Genomic DNA, 23,192 nt, shown 5'->3' with positions numbered 1-23,192 from the left:
ACCCCATCCCCACTGAGCCACGGGCAATGGAGTTGGCAACTTGACACCTCCGGGGCCAAGATCCTGCCCTTTCACATGGTCAGGAGGGAGGAGGTCACAAGGCTGTTGTCACTGTGATTTCGGCTGCCTGCCAACAGTCAGCCGCCGCAGCCCCGGCTCTGTTTCTGATTTGCCAGGCACTTCTGCACAGAACCGTCAACCTTTGTGTCCTGTGGCCTCAGTTGTCTGGTCAGAGGACTAAGGATTAAGAGCACTGGATGGACGGATGGGTGGATGCGGGGGTGGGGGGTGGGGGGGGCATGGATGGACGGGTGCAGGAGTGGATGGGGGGGTGGACAGATGGGCAGGTGGCATAGAGTGGGCGCATTGACATTTCTCAAGCACTTTCTGCCATGAACCACGAACATGCTCCTTTCTTAGCCTATAAGGGTTTTGCTTAACGGGTTTCACTGAGGAGGGCCCACGGAGTGTGGGGCCCCTGTTCTCCTCTGGGGTCTCCAGCTCCTGTACCTCTTCCCTGGCCTTGCAGAATCCCCCTTCCACCCTTAACTGCATAAGCTCTGATTCTCTCCCAGGCCCTGGGCGTGCCAGCCACTCACTCGTGCCCGCCAGGCATCAGGGACAGTGAGGGACAGAGACAGGGGCGGGGGGCGTGATGCCCAGGCAAGGAGAGACGAAGATGAACCATCAAGTAGTTTTAGGCCTCTACTGGGCTCCCAGTGTCCCGTATCCCAGCCAGAGACAACCTCCCTGCTCTCATCGGCCGGGCCACCTGCTCCGGCAGGCGAGGGACAGGACCCCGTCTGCACGCGTGTCTGCCCCTCCCCCTCCGCACTCCAGCCCTGGCCAACTCCTGGAAAGTTTCCTCCCCGATTGTTGTGTGCGATCAGATCTGCAAGTTGCTCTCTAAGCTTCTTGTCACATTTTGACTTAATGAAGTGCAACTGCTGAGGGATTTGGGTTCAGCGCTCCGGTCTCCCGCGCTCCCTTGTTGTCAGAAAACAGGGGTGGTTGGGGACGGCAACACCGCGCTGCAAGTCGTTATCATTCCGGTCAGTCTGTTTAACACAAAATTAAACAAAGAACTAATTAGTGCCTCATGAATTAATAAATGCACAGTTGCCGGGGAGGAGGGAAGGGGAGGAAAAGGTGGTGGAAGGGAGATACTGGAGTTGTGGGGTTGGGGGGCTTTGGGGGGTGCAGGGGAAGCTGGCCGGGGCACCTTGAGAGAGCTCAGGCCGGAGAGCTTGGGGCGGACGGGACAGTGATGGCACCCCACCCCGCGACCGGGGCTGACCGTCTGGGACACGGGTTCTGCCAGCCAAGCCCACTCGGTGCTTCACGGGGGAGGCCTGGGGCTCTGTGTGTCTGCCCCCCGTGGCCTGGCCCTGCTGCTGGCCCTACTTCATCCACTCCTGTCTTTCTCCTTCCCTCTTCCATTCCCCTCTGCCCCCTAGGTGCCTCCCCCTTCCTCTCTGCTGCCCCCTATCTCTGTTGTCCACCTTGCTCTCAGCAAATCCACCCCGGCCTGCCATGATGAGGATCCGATGGCGGCCCTCCCTCTAACCACCGGATGCCCTTCCAGAGCCCTGAGTCCTGCAGAGTGGGCTCCGCCCTGGTGGGCACCTTCTGCCCCAGCAGCCCAGCCCAGGTGTCCAACACTGGCAGAGGACTCAGCCCTCCTTAGGAGGGCACGTCAAGTGCAATTAGCGTTATCTGTCTAAATGTCCTGGGAACGGGAGAACGGGCACTGGGACTGGGTGGCGTTCTGAGAGCCCTGTGCAAGGTCACCTCATCTCCTGCAATCCCCCAATCTGATTTGGGGATTACACAGCCTAAGGAAATTGCTGTTATCCCTCTTGCATCATTGATAAGCCACAAGTGAGGGAGAGGGGGAAAAAAAAAAAAGCAAACAGAAAACTCTCCCTGAGAAAGGGTGGGGTGGATTCTGAGGTGTGTGGGGTGGGGGCGGAGGGGCCAGGTCAGCAGGCAGAGAGCTCCTGGGGCCTCCTCTCTACATATGGGGTCTGTTGCGTCGGAACCTGGCGCCCAGAACTCCCGCTCTGAGCTGGAAGGCCTGAACTGGCGAGCCAGACTGAGTTGAGTGTTGGTTAAAGACATCCTTGAACCATTTTCCTTCCTCTTGTGGAGCCCAGGCAGGAGCTGCTCGGCTCATCCATGGGACCCCAGGGTGCAAGGTGCTGTCTGCAGCCTGTTCCCGTGCACCTGAGGCTTCCGATGCCTGGCCCTGGTCTACCCTCGCCCCTCTGCTGCCCATGAGCTACAGCGAACAGCTTAGCAGCTATCATTTTTGTTTTCAGGGGGCAGGGGAAGAGAGCCGAGGAGCAGTAGCTGCTGTATTCTGTCCTTGTCCCCAGGGGTGCTACTGTAGCTCTGCGGGAAACATGTGCCCCCCCCCCCATGCCAGACCCCATCTCTGCCTCCCCAGAGCAGGGAGCGCAGTGAGCTCTGACCTTTGGCTGGGGTTGACTGAGAGCCATCCGTCTCCCCTGCCATCATCCTCTGCCACTTTCTGGATCTTTCCCGACTTTGGTTGTCATCAGAGCCCACTCAGCAAGTCTAGATTTCTGTCCCCATGGCTGTCCCTGGAGCATCAGCCCCTTGGCCCCTAGGATGGTGAGAGCCCTTGGGAGCACAGGCAGGACAGAGGGCATACACACACCGCAGGGTCGGGGACTTCCTGCCTGGAAGGGCTAACCGAACTCCCTCTCTCTCTGTCTCCCCAGGATGAAGTGACGCCCCCCGCTGCTATTGAGACACCGCTAGGACCCCCTATAAAGGTAAGGCCCGCCTGAGTCGTATCCACTGTTGGGGACCCCTCACCTGACACAGGGGTCACTTTGCTCTGATTCAGCCCTGCCGCAGGAGACATGGGGAGGTGGAGACAGGGAGTGGGAGCCACACTGCCCGCTGGGGGCCTGGCAGGAAATGCTGGATCTCATCTGGAGCTTCTCTGCTTGGCCCTTCAGCTGGGAGTGCTGGGGCCACGTGGACCGCGATCTGTGGGTAAGGGATGCGCTCGAGCCGCGAGGGCCATCGAAGCCTCCGGTCAACGCTGTCTGCCCGCCGTGGCGGCTGCTGCCAGCTCTCTCCACAGACGCCCTGTCTCTGGGTCTGCGTGGAGAGCCATGAGGACTGGAAAGCCCTCGAACCTCAGGTCTGCCTGCTGTCCTCAGAGCTGCGCCGCTCCAGTGGCCACCTCCTTCCTCCTGGAGAGGCCGGCTGGCACGCCCGGCTTTTCCCCAGGCCCGGGGCTCCCCTGGAGGCTGGGCTGCCCCGGCCTTCACAAGCTGTCTCAGTCCCCTGGTGGCGCGAGGAACCACAGGGCCACCGGGCCTCGGGCCCCAGGCGGTGCCGTGTCAGAGGTGACCGGTGGAACGCCAGTGTTATGTAAATAGCGGGGCTGCCCGGCGGGCAAGCTGGCTGGCTGCAGCCATCCATCATCCCGCTCGGCGGGGCGGGGACAGACACGGCACCGTGCGCTTGGCTCCAAACCTGTTTGTTTTCCCTTTGTCTCTGGCGTTGCGGGCTCGGCTGCGGCCGGCTCCGGGTTTTGTCCTGCAGGCCCCCTCCCCCCTACCCCGACCCCGGGAGGACGGGGGAAGGGAGGAGGGTCGCCGGCTCCCACCGCGGCATCCCTTTCCGACTTCAAAGGCTCCCCAGCATTGTCTTCGCCGGCGGGCAGTGGCCCTGAAAACGTGATCAGAGGCGGCCCGGTGTAGGGCAGGCCCGGCCCGCGCCCTGCGCTCTCGCTGGGGCCCGTGGATTCCTCGCTTTGCCGCCAGCACCACCCTGGTTACAGCCTGCGCTGGGTCCTCTCCTTTGCCTTTCTGTCCCCCGGCGACGCCCCTGCTCGCTCCCTCTGGCCACTCCTCTCTTGGGGCACTGAGAATCCTGGAGCCTCCGCCCCCTCGTATCCAGCACTGGAGGGCTGCTTGGGATGCCGGGAGCTGGCACCGGTTCCCGGACAGCAGCTCCCCTCGCAGCGCTCCCTCTCTTGTCTTTTTCTCCGCCCTGTGTTGGGGATGAGACGCTCTCTCTGCTTTTGTCAAAGTCCAGACCCGATGCCTTCCCTCCCAGGCTTCCCGGTCCTGCAAGTCAGCCCGGGCTGCTTCTGTCTCCTCGGGTACGGCTGGGCAAACCGCAGCCCGCTTTTGTCAATAAAGTTTTATTGGAATACAGCCATGCTCATTCACTGGCGTGTAGTCTGTGGCCGCTTTCGCCCTACAGTGGCAGGCTTGGGTGCCTAAAAAGAAAAAGCCTCAACTATTTCCTATGTGGCCCTTTACAGAACAACGCCCTGGCCCCTGCTCTTGAGGTTCTGGCTTCTGTGGGTTTGTCTCTCCCGCTCTCTCTCTCCCCTGTGATGAAACGTACCTAACATGAAAACCTACCTCTGTAACCTGCTTGTGCGCTCCCCGGCATTAAGCACATTTCCAGCGCTGTGCGGCCACCATCCTGCCCGGGGCTCCTGTCTGCAGTGGGATCGCTCTGAGGGCCCAGGCGTTTGTTGGGGCGCCCTGTGCTGGGGGCTGCTGGGGGGCTTGTCATCCCGGTCAGTTTGGGAACGGCCTCCCCTCTTCTCCTAGGGCCTCTGCCTCTGTTCAGTCCCAATTACCCAGACGTCCTAGCTCTTCTTCCTCTGCGTCCCAGGATGCGGCTCGGCAAGCTCCCAGCATCCAGGAGCTTGGTTCCTCTCTCCTGTAGTCTTCAGCGAGCTCTTTAACCTCGGTGCCTCAGTTCCGTCTCTGAGAAGCTGCATAGAATATCTACTTGAGGGGCGGCTGGGAGAAGTGAGTGAGCTCTTGTGGCTGAAGGTGGCTCGCCCAGGGCTTGGCAGGCAGGAAGTGCCCGGGTCTCCATGGTCGCTGAAGGAGGCAGCAGCCGCCCCTGGGGAGGTTCCTTGAAGATCCACGCCTTCTGCTCAGGGGACCGGTGTGAGTCTGAGAAGGCGAGGCTCCTGGATTCCAGTGAGCACCAGGGAACGAGTCGCAGGCTAGGCCGTGAAGACCCTGGGAAGAGGCACGGCCCCTCTGGTTGTCAGTTTCTCTCACTGAGCCTGGGCCCATTACGGGGCAAGGGTGGGAACCAGGCTACAGTTCTGGCTGAGAAGGCCCTGGGGGTCCACACGGTGGACACTGAGTGCTCTGTGTCAGGGACCAAGGCTGCTGTGCCTAGCCCCACTGCTGTGGGTTAGCAGGAGCCAGGCTCCAAGGAGAGACTGGAGGGAGGGGCGAGGAGAAGGTCTGGGATGGGAGCTGCAGGCAGGGCTAAGGGCCACCCTCTCCTGCTGCTGCTGCTTTTTTCTTTCCTTTTTTAAGATTTATTTACTTGTAGCAGAGTTACAGAGAGAGAAGGACATACACACACACACACACATCTTCCATCCAGTGGTTTACTCCACAAATGCCCGCTATGACCAGGGCCTGCGCCAGGCCAAAGCCAGGAGGAGCCTGGAGCTCCATCCGGGTCTTCCACGCAGATAGCAGGGGCCCAGGTACGTGGATCATCTTCTGCTGATTTCCCAGGTGCATCAGTAAAGGGAGCTGGATAGGAAGTGGAGCAGTGCAAGCGTGAACCAGGGCTCATACGGGAGGCAGTGGCTTAACCTACTTTGCCATGACACCGGCCCCTCCCACGGCTTCAGCCGTAGTCTCTTGCATGGGCACCCCAGCCTTCTTCCCTCCAGCCTGCTCTCTGCACCCGCTAGTTTCTCCTGCTCCTTGCCTTTCCATCACCCACACGCTGCCCCCCACAATTCCAGGGCTCGTACGCTCTCTCCCTCTCCCTCGCTCTCTCTCCTTTTCATCTACTCGGAAGGCTTTACTTTACTTCCTTGTCACCCTAATTGATTGCATTAACCTTTCAGCGTATTGGATTTCCCCGGCATCGTGCAGAGAGCCCTGTGCAATATGCTTATAATCTGAGCCATAATGGACAGTTTGCAGTCAACAAGCCCCTTCTCCCATCGGCCCCGTTGACATCTCTCTTGCCCAGGCCACGGCCACTTCCCTGGCAGCCAGGGTGGGGCACTGGAATGGCACTGGCAGGAAGCAGGCACAAGCCAGCGATGGATTTCCCTGCGTCTCCTGTCCTGGCTCTGCCTGGGGCCCTGCATCCCCTTCTCCGAGCTCCCTGGCCCAGGTGCCTGCCCAGGGCTCGGGTTTCCTATCTTCCTTCCTCCTTCCTTCCTTCCTTTTCTTTTTTTTTTTTTAAATTTTTTTTTAAATTTTTAAAAATTTTTTTTGACAGGCAGAGTGGACAGTGAGAGAGAGACAGAGAGAAAGGTCTTCCTTTTGCCGTTGGTTCACTCTCCAATGGCCGCCGCGGTTGGCGCGCTGCGGCCAGCGCACTGCGCTGATCCAATGGCAGGAGCCAGGTGCTTATCCTGGTCTCCCATGGGGTGCAGGGCCCAAGCACTTGGGCCATCCTCCACTGCACTCCCGGGCCACAGCAGAGAGCTGGCCTGGAAGAGGGGCAACCAGGACAGGATCGGTGCCCCGACCAGGACTAGAACCCAGTGTGCCAGCGCCGCAAGGTGGAGGATTAGCCTAGTGAACCGCGGCGCCGGCCCCTTCCTTCTTTTTCTTTCTCTCTCTCTCTCTCTCTTTCTCTTCCTTCCTTTTTTTTTCTTTTTCTTCTCCTTTTTAAGATTTACTTATTTATTTATTTGAAAGTCAGAGCTGTGGAGGAGAGAGAGAGAAAGAGAGAGAGAGAGAGAGAGAGGTCTTCCATCTGCTGCTTCACTCCCCAGATGGCCACATCTGGGTTAGGCCAAGCCAAAGCCGGGAGCCAGGAGCTTCTTCCAGGTCTCCCACATGGGAGGCGGGGGCCCAGGCACTTGGGTCATCTTCTGCTTTCCCAGGCTCCTGAGCAGGGAGCTGGAGCAGCCAGAACCCGGCCCATATGGGATACCGGTGTCACAGGTGGTGGCTTTACCCACTACGCCACAGCACCGCCCCCCACCCCAGCCTGGGTTCTATGAAGACGAGTGTGCCTTGTTCTTTTCATGGTTCTCCCTTGCTCGGGAGAAGGGAGGCGGCAGCTTCAAGGGGCGCAGGGTGGCTAAGAGAGGTGTCGTCCGTCTCTGTCCTCAACTGCTCCTGAGCCAACAGGAGGCCTGCATAGCCCACCTGGAGGCCGGGCCCACTGCCAGGAAGGCCGTGTGGTCCCAGGGGAGGGGTAAAGGGGATGTGCTGGAGAAAGGGGAGGGAAAAGGTGAAGACCCCGCCAGGGCTGGCCACGGGTGAGCAGGACAGCAGCGGCGGCCCCACACCTGGTTCTGCTACCCTGTCCGGCACTAGTCTCAGGGTGGTGTGATCAGGGGCTTGCTAAGAGATATCTCAGTCTTGATTTCAGACCCCCTTCTCCGCATCACAGGAAGGGAGACGTGACACGGGCCATACGGCCGTAAGCTGGGGGTGACCAACACGGAGACTGGCAGGACTGTGGGAGAAAACGAGATCTGGCTTCCGGGGTGAGCAGGCATAGGCACCCTCGGGTCAGGCTGCTGGATGGGCACCTGCTAGTTCAGCATCAGGCCACAGAGCCTGCCACATGCCAACTGCCTGGTCCTGAGCTCAGCCCCAGGCCCGAGTCCTGGCCCCCGTGGGTCCTGGCCAAGCTGCCAGCCCTCGGCCCAGCAGCCTGATCAGCCACGTCTTCACTCGGGACGGGATGGGCTGTCAGGTTGAATACATTAGTGTCAGGCTGGAAGAGCCGGACGGAAGCTCCCATTAGCCCAGTGGTCCTCTCCATCTCCCCCGCCCTTTGCACGCTGTCTTCTCCTCCTGACCACCCCCACCTCCTCCCATCACTCCATCACTCCGAAGGGCAAACTTTGGCAAGAGGGGGCTGGACCTAGGTCCTTCCCATCCTCTCCCAAGGATTTTGGGGGTGGGCAGAGGGCACAGCAGGGAGAAGCCAAGCAGCGAATTAAAGTTTGTGATTGTCAGTGTCAGGAGAAGCTAAATAACCCTGTAACTAGTATGAAGGTGAATTCACGGTCTGCTGCACACGGAGAATATGAGTGTCTGGGAGACGGGAGGGTGTGCAGCCTGGGAGCCCGCCCGCCCGACGGGCAGCCTCCTCCCCAGGGACCCTGGGCGGGCAGGGGGCGGGAGGCAGGCCGGGAGCTCTCCATCCCTGCCAGGGAGCAGCCGCTCAGGAGCCCCGAGCAGGCACCCGGGGGCAGCTCAGCCGCCTGACCACCTGTGGACCTGCACCAGGGACCCAGGGAGGCATTTGTAAGCACCAGCAGTGTGCGTTCCCGGACACCAGCTCAGGCCCCAGGATGCTGAGCCACCAGCCCGGATCAGCGCCACTCTCTGCCAGGCTTGTGCGGTGCCCTCACGACAAATCTGTGTTCTCCCCCTACTTCTTCATAACCACGCCATCGAGATGAAATTCACCCTCTTAAGATGTACAATCCCTTGGCTCTGAGTCCATTAAAAGGTGTGCAACTCTCGCCACTCTCTAATTTTACAGCTTTTTTTTTTTTTTTTTGAAAGACAGAGTTACAGAGAGAGGTAGAGACACAGAGAGAGAGAGAGAGGTCTTCCATCCACTGTTTCACTCCCCAAATGGCCACAATGGCTGGAGTTGAGACAATCCAAAGCCAGGAGCCAGGAGCTTCTTCTGTGTCTCCCACAGGGGTGCAGGGGCCCAAGCCCTTGGGCTATCCTCCGCTGCTTTCCCAGGCCATTAGCAGGGATCTGGATCAGAAGTGGAGCAGCCAGGACTCAAACTGGCATCCATATGGGATGCCAGTGCTGCATGCTGGGGCTTTAACCTTCTGTGCCATGACGCCGGCCCCCACAGCTTTTTCAGTCCCCTAGAAAGAAACCCCAGACTCATCATCACTCACTCTCCATGCCTGTACCCAGCCATTGGCTAGGCAACCCTGAGTATCATTTATTTCCTTTGGAGGCTGAGAAGTGGAAGCCCAGAGAGACTCAGTGACTTGGTGAGGGCTGCACAGCAGGCAGATGAGGCTCGAGCTGGAACCCACGTGGTGAGACTCCAGTGCTCCGCCAGGCACTGCTCAACCCCACCACACACATGTGCAGGGTCGTGTTCCTGACAGCTAGGGCCCAGGCGTGGATAGGCACCAGACAACATTCACCTCTGTTCTCCCCAGGTGCGCTTACATGCGCAAAACCCTCCTGCACCCCGCCAAGGACAGCCAAACTCCCCTCCCCTCAACTGGGCTCCCAGAGGGAAGCACGGGAAGGAACTGGCAGCAACAGGCCAGCTGAAGTGGCCCGCGGAAACAAGATGGTTTAGGGGCTTTAAGTGAGAGACCTCCCCGCCGCCCCGTGGCACCTGGTGGTGGAACTGAAGTCATGTGCCCAGAATATTCCAGAACAGCTCCCTTCTGCAGCTGGGGCTGCAGGCTGGGCCAAGGCCACAGGGCTGATCCCCACTAGCTCTGTGTCCCCTGCACACTTTTTGGGCCCCTTTCTCTTACCTTTGCCTCTGTCCTGCGTCTTCTCACCTTTTGTCCCTCCCCCACCCCCGCCTCTCTCTTCTCTCACACCCCGTTTTCCCACCTCAAAACTTGAAAGAAGCAAAAGACGCTTATGCGACCACACTCTGGCATTTGCAAAATTTGAGAATTCATGCAAAACTGTCTCTGCTCCTGGTAAGAGATAAATCCGGGGACCGAGACAAAGAGAGAGGTAGACGGAAGGGAGAATGAGTCTGTTGGATTTGGTTTGGGGTTTTTTTCCTCCTTCTCTCTCCCTACAAAGTGGAGGATCCGGCCGGGCCAGTTTGGATATTTATTAAGAAAAAGCCAAAGATAATTAACTTTTTTGTTTTTGTTTTGTTTGCGGGTGCCTCCCCTGCTGGCACTCCTGACTGGCTGGCAAATTAAACTGCTCCCTGCTCCCGGGCGCTGAGCTGCCGGCAAGTCTGCCGCTGGCTGCCCCGAATCGGCCGGGAGCCATCAGCTGCCCACCCAGCACCCCGCCTTGGGTTTCAGACCCCGGCTCACTTTATGCCACCTCCCCAGGCCCTGCTGATCCCAAGAGCACCCTTTAGAGCAGGGTAAGTCTGAGGCGGGGAGGGGCTGCTGTTTGGGGTTGTGGCCAGCGTTTCCCTAAAAGGAGATGGTGAAGGGATAGCGAGCCTCTCCCGTGGGCAAGGGTCTTCTTTCTGGCCACTTCGGTGCTGTCGACGTCCTGGGAGAGTAAACAGAGCTGAGAATGAGCTGGAAGTACAGGCAGAGGCCGGATTTGGGCCAAGTCGATCCTCAGCTCTTCTCCCAGGCAGCTGGCTGGTACACCGCCAGGACCCGGGGCCCCTGGGAAGGCCCTGGAGAACACCCTGGGCCACAGAACCAGCCCTTGGTGCCTGACTACCCTGGACACGAGGCTCCGTCAGTCCCGCTTCCAACTCCCACCCACTGACCAGCCAGGGGCCCAGTGGAGTGGCTGGAGAGCCGGGGCTGGGGCCAGACACTGGCTCACCTCAGGTCAGCTGCCCCAGAACTACAGAGCCCTGAGGCCACGCTGTGACCTGAGCCCGAGCCAGTCCGCAGGTCAAGAGGGTGGCACTGAGTTGGAGACCTCCTGGTGGGATCCAGCCCAGCCAAAGTGAACAAGGCCAGGGTGGCCAGAGCTGCCCGACGGTTGGGGGTGTGGTCCGCCCCTCGCGTGCCAGGGCCCTCCCCTCTGAACCCCCACTTTGTCCCGGCCGGGCAGGTAGGCAGCGATTGCCAGGCCCCTCCAGGTGGGGCACCTGCTCCAGAGCTGGACACAGAGAAGAGGGCGTTTTTCAAGGATTTGCTGGCCCCCTTTTTTTTTTTTCTCTGAAATATAAGGATGTGCAATTTTTTTGGTTTCAATTTAGCATTGGAGAATTTTATAATTTAGTAATTAAAATCTCTGATAGGCTTTAGAAATTGCGGCTAATTGAATTTAATGGGAAGATGATTTTCAATTTTATTTGATTACCGGGACCCCTGGCATCGGTATTTATGGGAAAAAAATGGGAAATGTGCTGTGTGGGCTAAGATGGCATAATTGAATTAGGGATAATCGGATTTCTCCGTCATGAATTTCACTATAATTTTCCTATAATTTTCCATTAGATATCTAGTTTACAAATATTCACAAAGAAATGAAGCTCTTTCGGAATGGAGATTGCTGGCTAACAGGATTACGGGGCCGAGCGTGCGGCTGTGCCAGCCCCTACACTGCCATAATGCAATCCCTGGGTCTGCCTTACACTTAGCCTGGCCTCAGCCCCTCGCCACGCCACCCACTCTGCCGCGCCGTTCTGCCCTTTGTCTCCCTCATCGTTGTTGGGCCCCTGCCCCGATACCCACCGGTCGACGGCCCACGACCTCTCGGACCCTAACTGGCCGACCTGTCCATGCCCAGGCCACGGAGGGCCCTGCCCTCCTGCGCCCCCCGTGGTTTCTGTCCACACTTGGTTCCCGCCCTGATCTCCCCGACTCCCTCCCTCCATCGGCCTGGGAGTGCGCTCACACGCAAACACACGGACTCCCTCGCAGGTGCGAACATGCAGGTTCACATGCACACGCAGTCCTTTGGCCGAGGCTTCTGTGCCCTGGCCCAGTCGCCTCCGAGGGAACCAGTTTATTGGGATCCTGGGGTGGGGTGCAGGAACAAAAGGAGCTTTGTTCAAGTTTATGTGAAAGTTACAAATTCAAAATGAGAGCAGATAAAGCATGAGATACCTGGTGTGTAAACAGGCTGGTGAGTGAGAAGGCCCCAGGCTCGGGAGGAGAGAGAATGAGAGGGCACGCTGGGGGTGCCAGGGGACGGGAGCCAGCCGTGCAGCTTAAACACGCGGTGGGGGAGTGGGCAGCTTTCCTCCTGGGTGGGTGGGATGGCTCCCGAGGTTTCTGTTCTGCTTTCTGCCTTGGGGGTGGGGTGTCTGAGGAGGAGCTGGGCAAGGTGTGTCCATCTGCCGATGTCCTCGATGAGCCTGGCCTCTGGGTCTCAGAGGCGTCACCGTATCAGGGTTGCCAAGGCAAAGACTGGGCCAAGAAACACCCGAGTTCTAGGCTGCTGATATGAGCATATACGCTGGGGGTGGAGGGGGGAGGCTGGGACCCCTCCACACCCAGCCCCACGCCCGGCAGGCCTCAAGCCTGACACGCCAGTGGGCCTCAGGTTCTGAGCTTCTCCAACCTGGTCTCCACCACAGGCCCCTTGTTCTGGGCAGAGCAGAGGCTTCCGGGCAGCCCCTCTTCCCCGCTGCCGCCGCGCCTTCCTCCCACGCTCCCTGTCCCTCCCCTCAGCCATTCCTCACCTGCTTCACCCCAGCGTCATCCACGGCCCAGCCAGCTGGCCCTGCCCAGGGAACTGGGCCGGGGGACACTTTCCGGTTCCCCTCCCAGGCCCTCCACAGGGCTCGGGCCCTGACAACCATCAGTAGAAGCCCAAAAGGACGTTCAGTGAGAGGCTCCCCAGAAATCACCTCTCCGCCCCTACATCTTCCTTCTACTTCGGCTGCCCAGGCGGGGAAGTGTGGGATTGACAGCTACATCCGCGAGAGACAGAACCCTTGCTCCGGGGGGTCATGGGTGGCAGCACCCAGAGATCCCGAGTGGGGAGCAGAGCACGTGGCCCTGTCGGCTGCTCCCCTGGGCGGGCAGCTGTACTCCCAGGTGCAGCCTTTGGGCCGCACATGGCACGGTTTGCTCACGGGGCTCTGTTCCCGGGTTCCGGCTGAAGCTTTGAGGCTGCTGCTCCCACGTAAGGATGGGGCTGGCCGGAGGGGGGGGTGTGTGTGACAGCGATGAGCGGGGGTCACCGTGGGCATCGGGGAAAGTGGCCACATAGGACAGGGATGCTCCACTAAACCTGAGGCCACTTGGAGCTAAAGAGCCATCAGAAGAAAAAAAAAAGAAAAGAAAAATAAAGGGAAAGTAGGAGAAAGAGTAGATTGTTAACTCCCTGACGTCTTTGCCCCAAGGCCTCCCTGGGCCCCTCCCTTTGCAAAATAGAAATATTGCAAAAATAGGCCACCGCCATTTTGCTGACTGCTGCCCAAAAGACCAAGGGGAGCCCAGGCCCTGGTCCCTCCCCCATCATGGGGCCCCTCCTGAAACAGGAGTGCGGTGGTAGGGACAGGGAGGGGGACAGCAGGGGTCAAGAAGGGACAGAGGGAGCTGGGGACAGTGGGGAGCCAGGTCCTCCCTGAGCAAACGTGCCCGGGGCACTGCGTGCGCGGCCAGCCGCCTCTTTCCTTGAGCTTCTCCGAGCCCAGTGGGCAGCTCGGCCACCAGCATTTCAGGAATATCTGCATATACGGCCGTGGGGGACTGTGGGGGGGCCGTGGCCGGGACACCTGCCGCTTTCTCTGGGAGCAAAGGAGGAGCACGGAGGGGACAGCGTGAGGGGTCCGGCCACGGGCTGGCCGGGATGGGGGGGCAGGTGACCAGACCGTGCAGGGGGCGGTGCCTGTCGCTGGCGATGTCCAGGGAGGGGGATGGCCCCAGGGGTGGGCAGAGCCGGGGCGGTGGGCAGGGCCGGGGCGGGGGCTCCGCTGCGAGGCAGGGGCCGGGGGCTGTGCCGCCGGGAGGCGCGCGGAGGGTGCGCAGAGCGCCAGGGCCCAGGTGCGGGGCAGCAAGCGCGGCGAGTGTCCCCGCGGGCCGGCGGCCCGACACACCCCGCCCCGCCGCCTGCGACGCCTTTCTTCCTCCAACTCGAACAAAACGGGAGGATCCGGGTTTCCGGGGGGAAAACAAAACCCTGCTTCGGCCACCCCGGGAGCGCCGAGTCGCGCGGCCGGGAGCACGGGCACGCGCGGCCCCGAGACGCCTCACACCTGCGCCCGCGCGCGGAAAAGTTTGCGCGGCCGCGCGGGGCGGCGGGCGGGCGCGCGCGGCGGCGGCGGCGGCGGCGGCCGTCGGACCGCGCGGCGGCGTGGAGCGCGCGAGCGCGCGTGCACGCGCCCCGGCCGCCCGCCCCGCACCGCCTCCCCTCCGCCGCCCGGCCCCGAGCGCCGAGCGCCCGCCTCCCTGCGCTCCCAGTCCGAGGTCTGGGGCACCGCGGAGCCCGCGGGGCCGGAGCGCTGAGGGCGCGCGCGTGCGCGAGCCCATTCACCTCAGCGCCTCAGCGCCTCAGCGAGGCGGCGGCGGCGGCGGCGGCGCGCGCGGGCGGGCGGGCGCGCTCTGCTCTTTCACCTGCCGGGAGCCGGCGCGGGCCCGGCCGAGGAGGCGGCGCCGCGGCCGCCCTGCCAATCACCGCGGCGCCTGGCAGCGCCCGGGCCGCTCCCTCCTGCCAAACTGTTAGCCCGAGTGTTACCGTCAGGAGCAATGACATCAGGGTTTTAAAACAACTTGTTATTCGGGGAGTAATCAGTTGCAATTAGGCATTAATTAAGTATTATGAAAGTTGATTATTTAAGTGAATTCGGCTTTCGACTCTCCGACGATGGTGAGTACCGGCGGCGGGGCGGGGGAGGCCGGGGGGCCGCGGGGCGCGGGGCGGGCCGGGGGCGCCCCTGGAGGCCTCTCGCGGCCCCCCCCCCCCGGCCCGGTGCGGCCCCCGCTGCCCCCCAGGCCGGGCCGGGGGGCGGCCGCGGCCACCTAGAGTTTCTGTTTGAGTTGAAGAAAAGTCGGGAGCGGCGTGCGGCGCCGGAGCGTGAGAAGCGAGCGAGCGAGCGAGCGAGCGAGCGAGGCGCCCGGGGAAACTTTCGCCCGCCGCCCTCGCCCGCCGCCCGCCGCCCGCCGCCCCGGGCCCTGCGCGGCCTCGCAGCCCCGGGCCGGGTCCGTGCTGCCGGGGCGGGGGTGGGGGGCGGCGGCCGGGGGCCGGGGGCCGCGACAGACTGAACAGATTGTTGTTTTCTCCCCCCCCTCCCTGTCTCGCTCGCTCTCTTCCTGCGGCGTTCCTCGAAGAGTTTGGGACCAAGGAGAGGAGCATGGATCTCGGAACAGGTACGGGCCGGTGGGAGCCCCGGGCAGGCTCTTTCGCTTTTCTTTCGGTTCTTTTACGGAAGTTCTTATTTTTAGCCCAATGAGGTAGCGGCCGGGGCCGGGGCCGGGGCCGGGGCCGGGGCCGGGGCGGCGGCGGCGGCGGGGGTCGGGGGTCGGGGCCGCGCGCGACCCGGGCCGCGGTGGCGTGTTCCCGGCTCGGGCCGGTGACTAACCGGGGCCTGTCATTGCGAGAGGGCCGGGGCCGGGGGCGCCCGCCGAGAGCGCCCAGGGGGTTTTTGAGGGTTTTTTTGTTGTCGTTCTCCGTGTTTTGGGGCATGGCTCCGTGTGTTTTCTGGTGTGTGTGTGTGTGTGTGTGTCTCGGCCAGGATCTCCCTGCGTCTGGCTGTGGGGTGTGTGTTTTTATTTTTTTAGTGGGGGGTGGTTTAGTTTTTGAAAGCAGCGTCCTGTTGGGAAAGGTGGTTAGTCTGGTTTCGGGGCGACTGTCTCAAGGTAAAGGAATTTAATTTATTTGGGACAAGGCTGTGTCGGATGATCAAGCTGCTTATTACGGCTAATGAGTGTTTTTCACCTGAGAGCTGTGGGCTGAGGCGCTGTTATCAGTTCAAAGTGAGGGGCCCAGGACTCGTCTCCTCGTCTCCCCACGCCGACGGTGGTGATGGGCCGCACTACTAAAAGTTAGGCAGGTGGGCCTGGGGCCTGCCTCGTGGTAGGACCAGGCCGGGCGCCCGATAGCTCGGTGCCGGCCTGGGGTGGTTTATCCCGGATTTGGGTGTTCCATTGGTTCTCGTCTAATCCTACTGTTCCTCTCCCCTTCCCGTGTGGGCTCCCAGCCTGAGTGAGGTTTGCCCCCCAAGTTCTCGAGGCTCTCGGTGGGCCGTGTCCACTGACCCCCCAGGTCCTATGTGGACAAAAGCAGTTGTCTCCTCCCTACGTGTTTGAAAAGAAATAAACAAGTTGATCTTTGATTGAGTCTGCTCTCTGAACCTTTCTGTTTCGTTTATAGGAGAGGTGGCAAGGGTGCTGTTAGGGCTGTTGTTTAGAATAGGGCCAAGTTCACAGCATCGCCCCTAGGGACCCAGGAGCTGGCATTTGACCTGAGTGCAGAGGGGAGGAGGCAGGAAGGCGGGAGACGGCTCTGGGGGACCCAGGGTGGGTGGCATGGAGGCCAGCTTCAAGCAGGGGCTGCATGTTGCGGAGGAGGGGTCGTGGACAGTGTTTCACACTGTCCCACCAGGTGTGATCTTGACTGATGGGTGGTCTGGAGGGCCTCAGGACCTGTGTCCAGGAAGGGGGTGACGCCCCCTGCTGGGCAAAGTGTCGAAGGCGTCTAAGGCCACCGCTGCCACCCTGCCCCTCCCTGCCTTGAACTCCCACAGAGAACCAGCCCGCCCCCACCTCTCATCAGGTGTCTCATCACCTCCCTTTCAGGCCCCACCCCCTTTCTTCAGAAACAGGGCCCCCACCCATCCCAGGTGAGGAGCAGGCCTTAGAGCTGGGCTGGGAGCTCCAGCACCGCCCCCTCTACCTGGCGCTGGCAGCCTCTGCTTGTGGGCGGGCACTTGGGCCGAGGCATTACTCAGCTGGCTGGCGGGCCCTCCTCATCTTCCTCCTGCTAGCCTGGTGCCAGCTGGAGGTGACGCCCATCCTCCTGCCGTCCCCCAGCCGGGCACTCCCTGTCGGCAGTGGGGCACCAGTCCAGAGCCCTTCTTCAGTGGGGGTCCCCTCTGGAGCACGGGCCTCTGGGGCCTGCAAGAGGTGGGTGACAGAGCCCCGTGTGGCCTCCCTCCTGAGTCTGAGGGACGCTCGCTTCGCCTAGCTCTCCAGGGACAGGCTCTGGAAACTTTTCCTAGAGGCCAGAAGGGCCTGTGAGGTCAGCCGGTCCCTCCTACCGCTGGAGCTGGGCGCTCCCGCCGGGACCCAGGCCTGTGGCCGCTCCGGGAGAGGAGGCCCAAGGTGTCAGCGTTCAGTTTCCCGGAGGAGTCATCCGGTGATACTATCTCCACCTCTTCTTTGAAGTTGGAAGTTTCACTTAATTAATCTCAGAACTTCAGAAGAAAAGCACTTTTCCCCACTTCACACAAAAAGGGAAGCAGACAGGGACTCGGATTCCCGCTGAGCCTGTCTCTGCGCCTGCGCACACTCATCTTCAGGACGCAGGTGCATCTCCTTTGGCCGTACAGGGGACACTGCCAGGGCCAGGCCGGGCCAGGCCTCTGGCCTGCGAGGGTCTCTCTTCCTTTGGCGCCAGCACGGTTAGCTTCAGCTGAGGGCCTCTGTGGCACAGCACAAGGCTGGAGATGCAGGCCCCAAAGGGTTGCCAGCACCAGAAACCCAACAGGCACCGGATCGCGGGTTAACATCCTGCTGGCCCCAGTGCGCTGAGGTCCTGAGATGCTCCAGTCATAAGTAATTCAGCGGCTTCTCAGGAGGGGACAGCAGGACCTTGAGACCCTTAGGGGCCACGTGGACCCCTTTCCCCCCACCATAGTTCAGCCAAGGGCTGGATCAATCTGGACGTCTTTAGCAATAAAAAATGCCGATGTCGTCCTAATTCACCAGGCCCCGAGATGACAGCAAATTTACATTTTTTAATTAAACTAGCAGCCAGTTTTTATGAGAGGGGGTTGGGTTATGCAAATCAAATGGTTGTGTACGGAAGATTAGGAGAGTTTGGGAATAAATTCCACAAATGCTAATAAAAAAAAAAAAAAGGAGAGAGAGAGGGAGGGAGGGAAGGAAGAGAGGAGGACATAGTTCCATTAGGCCCTTTTAGAGTGATTTCCCTAGGGGAGGGAGCGGGGGCGGGGGAGGGGAGGAGGGAGGACGCTTTCAGAGCAGGTAAATCCATCCCGCAGTTGGGAAGCTCCCCAGGATTAGCCCGCCCCCCCAAAGGCTGACTGCTAGGCCCCGAACATGGCTGGAAGCGGGTGTGGAAGTGGCTGTGAGACGACAGGAGAGCTTTGAGGAAGAACTTGTCCTTGATCGTGGGGATCTGGTTGTAATTGTCCCTGTCTCCCTAGGGGGAGCTTGAGAAGAAGGGGAGGGGCCGTCCCAGGCTAGAGCGGCCCAGCAGATGATCCAGGGTAGACTGGGCCAGGTACAGGGCCAAAGGAGTAAGTGGGCAGGTTCAGAGGGGTGGTCAGAGACCCCACGGCCAGGGGCTGAGTGGCAGCAGCCATGCTATGGAGAAATCGGTGCCACGCAGCGAGCCGGGCTTGCTTCTCCCTCTGCCAAGACTGCAGGCCAGCAGGCAGACCCCTCGCTGCCTCACACCCCAGGTTCCAGCTGTGGGGAGACCAGGAAGCTGAGCTGCGGAGCCGTGTTAGCAGGGTTCTCGGGGTGGAGTCACCCAACAAGCACACGCTTTGAGGGTGCACAAGAGAAACAAGGCTGCCGACTTCTTCCAGGTGGTGGTATCTGACCCCAGGGCTTCCCCCTCTCCGCCCCAGGGTCCTCTCTGTCAGGCTACCTCCAGACTCCCAGAACTACGTTGAGCCACTGGTTCAAGGCCAGTGCTCTGCGGAGAGCAGAGGTTTCTAGGAACCTTGCTAGCTCTGGTTTCGCCCTCAACCCAGCATGCACTGGGAATTGAGAAGGGTCTTGAGCTGTTTCTGGAGGAAGTGGTCCCCTGCCGGTTTGGGGTACAGCAGCTTGCCCTCAATTTTCCTTCCTCCAGCCTATACTTGGCCAGATACACCCACTCAACCAGTCTAAGCTGGGGCCAGCCCCTGCAGTCAGGTTGGGCACCGGTTTGGCCAGTCTGCTGCTGTGGGGGTTAGGTGCACTGGTGCCATCTTGGCAGGAAGGAGCTGTCAGAGCTAAGGACAGAATAGGCCGTCTCGGAAACCGTGAGTTTCCTGGTACCATTCAAACAGAGGTTGGCTGGCCACCCGGCAGGGACATTTGGAGAGGCCTGGCCATCAGATGACCTTTAAGGTCTTTGACTCGCTGGCTCCCAACTTGATTTTGTTCCGTGCGGCAGTCTTGGAGGGAAGTGAACAAGGTGAAAAGTACACATGTGGGCCTCCGCTGTGATAGAAAATGTTTGAGACAGGCAGCGCTGGGCTGTGAAGTGGCCCCCGAGCCACTGGTTGTCAGATGTCAGAGCAAAACCCAGCATGAGAGGCCCGGCGTAACCACCCGTCTCTAACAGGAGGCAGGGGCAGCAAGGGCAGGTCTGGGCCCCGTGCCCCTGGTGGGGACCAGCCAGGGGACCCATCCACTCTCCTCTCCAAGACGGACACGGGGCAGAGGGTGGGCAGGGTGAGACGTCTCTCTAGCCTTCCTCAGGGATAATCCCCATCCCCCACAGCCAGGGCACTGGCCGAGTTGCAGCTCGCATTTTTACGATGGAAAAATAAAATAAATGGAGGCACCTTTGGAGGGCTGAGTCACGGCAGTAGCATCTCCTCATTAAAGCCGCTGCCCCTGGCTCGAGTCCCTGCCCACTGCCCGGGCAGGGGATGGGGTGGGGCTGGGGAAGGCTCCTGGCCCAGCCTCCTCTCCTCCCTGGCCCCTGCCAGGTTAGCGGTGTGTTCCCAGCCTGCTCTGGCTGGCCCACCATTCTGAGAGGGCGCAGGCCAGTTCTCCACGCCGTCCCAGGCCTCCAGGCTTGTCCTTTCGCACTGTCCTCCCTGAGCTGGCTTTAAACCTTGACCACCCTGGTCGCTGTGCCCTCCATTGCCTCTTCCTCCTCCTCCCAGAAGGAAGGAGTGGCCCTGTGCAGATGACCGCCGGGTGGTCGCTGGGGCAAGCAGCACCTGGCCGGAGTCACTGGGCCGGGAGGAGCAGGAGAATCCTAGGGATGACGAGCAGGAAGAGGGTCGGTGGCCTGGGTACAGAGTCGCAGACGCTTCCCTGGGATGGCTTGTGAAAGGCTGCAACCTGGTGGCCCAGTGCCCAGCGCTCCGGCTCTCGTCCACCTCCGACCATCAGCAGGAAGGGCCCCAGGCAGGTGCTGAGGCTGCCGATCCAAGGGCAGCTCACAGTGGCACTGGGGTATAAAGCCTGCTCAGTGTCCCCAGGGTGGCAGTGTGTGCGCTCTTCTCTCGGACCAGGGAGCTTTGGAAAGGAGTGGCCCTCTGGGACGTCTCCTCCACCTCCCACGCCTTCTAGACGCCACCTGCCCTGTCCTCCTTCACCTTGTCCTCCTTACCCCTCTGAGAACAGAGCTCTGACCATTGTGCAACCGCATTTTTCTGCCTTTTTCGCCCAGGCTACCCAGCTCCTGGAGCAGGCCCTTTCTGCTTACCTGTCTTGCCCTCCCCCTCGGCCCTCCTTCCAGCCTCACACCCAGTTGGCCCTGGAAAGAGATAAGAGATAAGAGGCTGGCCGGGGGCCTGCTGCTCTGAGGCTCTGGTTCTGCCCATGACTTTGGAGTACAGGGCAGCACTCATGTGTCCTGGTCCCCAGGAAGCCATGGCCAGGGACTTTGTTTTCTTCTGCTGCCACTGCTCCTAATGGTGACCATTAGACATGACCATTAGCTGCTGTGTTGACATCTCCTCCCTGGGCTTGGAACAGGGCTGGGGCTCAGGCCTTCCCACTGTAAGTGCTGGTGGAATTGATTGACTGATGTGCTTCTTCTGACTGGGGGCAGAAGGAGAAAGGCAGGAAATGTTGGCCGGTTCTCTTGGGACCTGGGTTTTAGCTCCTGGAGAGCTTTCTAGAGAAGGAGAGCTTTCCAGGAAGGAGAGGGGCTGAGATGAGGCCTGACGTGACGGGGCAAAGGGACCCATGGATACAGATAGGAGCGGTGTGGCTGGTTGGAGGTCCCACATGGCCATGGTTTGGGGCTGGGAGAGCCTGGAGTGTGAGGGCAGCCTGCTGCCAGGAGGGGGCTGGAGGGCAGTGGCCAGTGGGTGGTGTGGGCCTCTCAGGGCAGTGTGTCCATCCTCTCTGGCCCAGGACCCTTCCAGCTGGCAGACCCTGTATAGGGAGCCAGGCCAGAAAGAGCCCAAGTTGCAGGCTTTGGACCTCTGACTGGTGGCGTGGTATTGGGCTGCTTCTGAGCTGGCTGTGGGACCTGTTCTTGGAACATCCCACACGCCTGCCCTCGGTCCCTCTGGCAGTTCTGGCCCCGTAGGCTCCGTCAGTGCCACACACGCTTGGCTGCAGAGACCACTTCCTAAAGCCAAGAGGGCCCTCCCTCATCTCCTGGGCGGAGGCCAGGGTGCAGCCTGGCTTTGCAGGGAGGGGATGGAGGGAAATGGACAAATTCTGTGGCTCCAGATTCCCAGAGGGAACCTCCAGAGTTGGGCGTTAGCCTGTGCTGGCCTTTTCTTATCGAGCGTTCTCCGCAAATTAAGGGGACACGTGTTGGCCGAGAACAGGAGGCTGGAGGAACCAGGCAGTGAGAAGGCAAGAGGCTAGCAGGGACGGACTCCTGGAAGAAGGGCTGCTTCTCCGTGGCTGTGACCCTTACCTCCCTCCAGACTACTGACACCCCTGCAGCCCAGGCTTCATGGAAAGATTGACTAGACACTCCACCGCCAGTAGGGGGCGCCCTGCAGCATCTGCCCCAGTCCTTGCAGGGACAGACAAGTGTAGTCCTGACCTGGTCCAGGCCTTCTGGCCATGGATGGGGGAGGGAAAGCCTACCCTCCCCAGCCCAGAGGTTCCTTGCCTGAGTTTGTTTTGCCAGGGTGACCTGTTTAATCATCTCATTTTCTGGTGGCCGTTTATTCCTCGTTTCCACGGTTACGGCCCCATTAAGGGGAGAAGCAATAAGGCAGCGAGTCAAACAGGTAATAAAAACATTAAAGCCCATGTGCGCAGAGGGAGGCTGGGCGGGGGAGGGGGCCCAGTGAGGTGAGACGGTCCAGGGAGCGGCCGAGGTAAGAGGTGGCCCGCCTTGTCCTCTCGAGGCCACAAGGGGACTGCTCCCCAAGTCCCAGCACTCTGCTTAGGCCGTCAGGGCCCTTGGTCCCCTGGGCAACAGGCTGTATGTTGGGAGGTAAGGCAGGAAGGCGCAAGGTGAGCCGCAGAGTGACAAGAGCTCCCCCAGGGCCGGTCGTGGGCCTCACCGGGTGGGGGTGGGAGATGGTTTCCGACATTGTTTTGAGCTCTAGAATTTTTTCTGCCAACTTTATCAGAAAGCATATTTGTGGTGAGCACCGCTAACAGGGCCAGTCTGGTGAGTAAATATTCCTGACGCGGACGGGTCCGTGACCTTGAGAGGGAAGAGCACAGCAGTGGGGGCCAAGGACAGGAGGGAGCGGAGGGATAAGGCCACCCGGCCCCTGGGCAGGGTGGGGACCCTTTCCTGGGAAGGCCTCAGGGTTCTCAGGCTCCAGTGAGGAGGCGCTCAGGCTGGGTTGTGCGGCCAGCCCATTGGTGGACCGGCTGGGAGCCCTGGGTGTTGCCCACAGGGGAGGTGCCGGCCCTGTCTCCTACGGGCGCCTTTTCCTCTTGGCAACAGAGACGCTGAAACAGAAGCCTCTCACCGAGCCCAAGAGTGAACGCCAACCTCCTAGTGACCCCCCTCGCCCTTCCTGGGGGTCCCCCATCCTCTGCTCTGCCCTTGAGGTTGGCGAGCGGGGAGAGTAGGTAGGAGGGGCCAGCAGAATTGTGAGATGTCCCTGCACATGGCAAAAGTGGGGTCAGGTGGGAGTGGCAGGGCCTGGGCCCGAGAGAACAGAGGCCGAGGCCAGCCCCGGGGCCTGTGCCGGATACTCTCTCTCTCTCTTACTCCCATGCTATGATCCCTGTGAGCTCAGAGGTCTCCATCTCCAGTTATTAATTTCAAAGTTTGTTTCTGACTTGAGAGGGGGAGCGAGAAAGAGAAGGCATGGGAAATGGGGAAACCCTTTGGCTGGGAAATGTGTCTGGGGAGCGGGCCTAGATGAGTTAATATTCCGATCAAACAATTAAAAATAGAAAATGCTCCCGCGGCACCAGCTGCGGAGGCTTTTCAGCAACTGTCACCAGTGGGTTCATGGGGCAGGTGGTGCTGGAGAGAAGTTTTTCCACAAACAGCAAATATCAGAGATTACCGGGTGCCCCCCACTTCCCTCCCAGGACCCAGGACAGGTGCGTAGGGGCTCCCAGTTCTCCCCAGGCGCCCCTCGGGCCCAGAGCCAGGGGCCTGTGCAGCCTCAGGGCTGCCCTTCTCCCCTCCAGGGCCCGGCCACAGCGGTGACTTCATCGCCAGATGCCTTGGTAATTGCTTTAAGAATCTAACTTAAAATAAGATGAAAACTTATATTCCTGGGTGAGGAGTAATTTCCCATCTAATAGTAAATTAATGAAAGGA

The 23,192-nt window shown here is 60.6% G+C and overlaps 1 protein-coding gene across 1 annotated transcript in view; it reads left to right on the top strand.

The window, feature by feature from the left end:
* The first annotated feature begins 14,356 nt into the window (after positions 1-14,356).
* The window catches only part of CASZ1 (castor zinc finger 1), a 51,424-nt gene continuing 42,588 nt past the window's right edge, over positions 14,357-23,192 (top strand). The window contains exons 1-2 of the mRNA XM_062193086.1: positions 14,357-14,438; positions 14,900-14,938. Coding sequence (XP_062049070.1) covers positions 14,390-14,438; positions 14,900-14,938 — 88 coding nt within the window. The 5' untranslated portion in view covers positions 14,357-14,389. The remainder of the gene's footprint in view (positions 14,439-14,899; positions 14,939-23,192) is intronic.

Source organism: Lepus europaeus, chromosome 5 (genome assembly GCF_033115175.1).
Source record: "Lepus europaeus isolate LE1 chromosome 5, mLepTim1.pri, whole genome shotgun sequence".
Taxonomy (NCBI): domain Eukaryota; kingdom Metazoa; phylum Chordata; class Mammalia; order Lagomorpha; family Leporidae; genus Lepus; species Lepus europaeus.
This window is presented reverse-complemented; position numbering and strand designations above follow the sequence as displayed.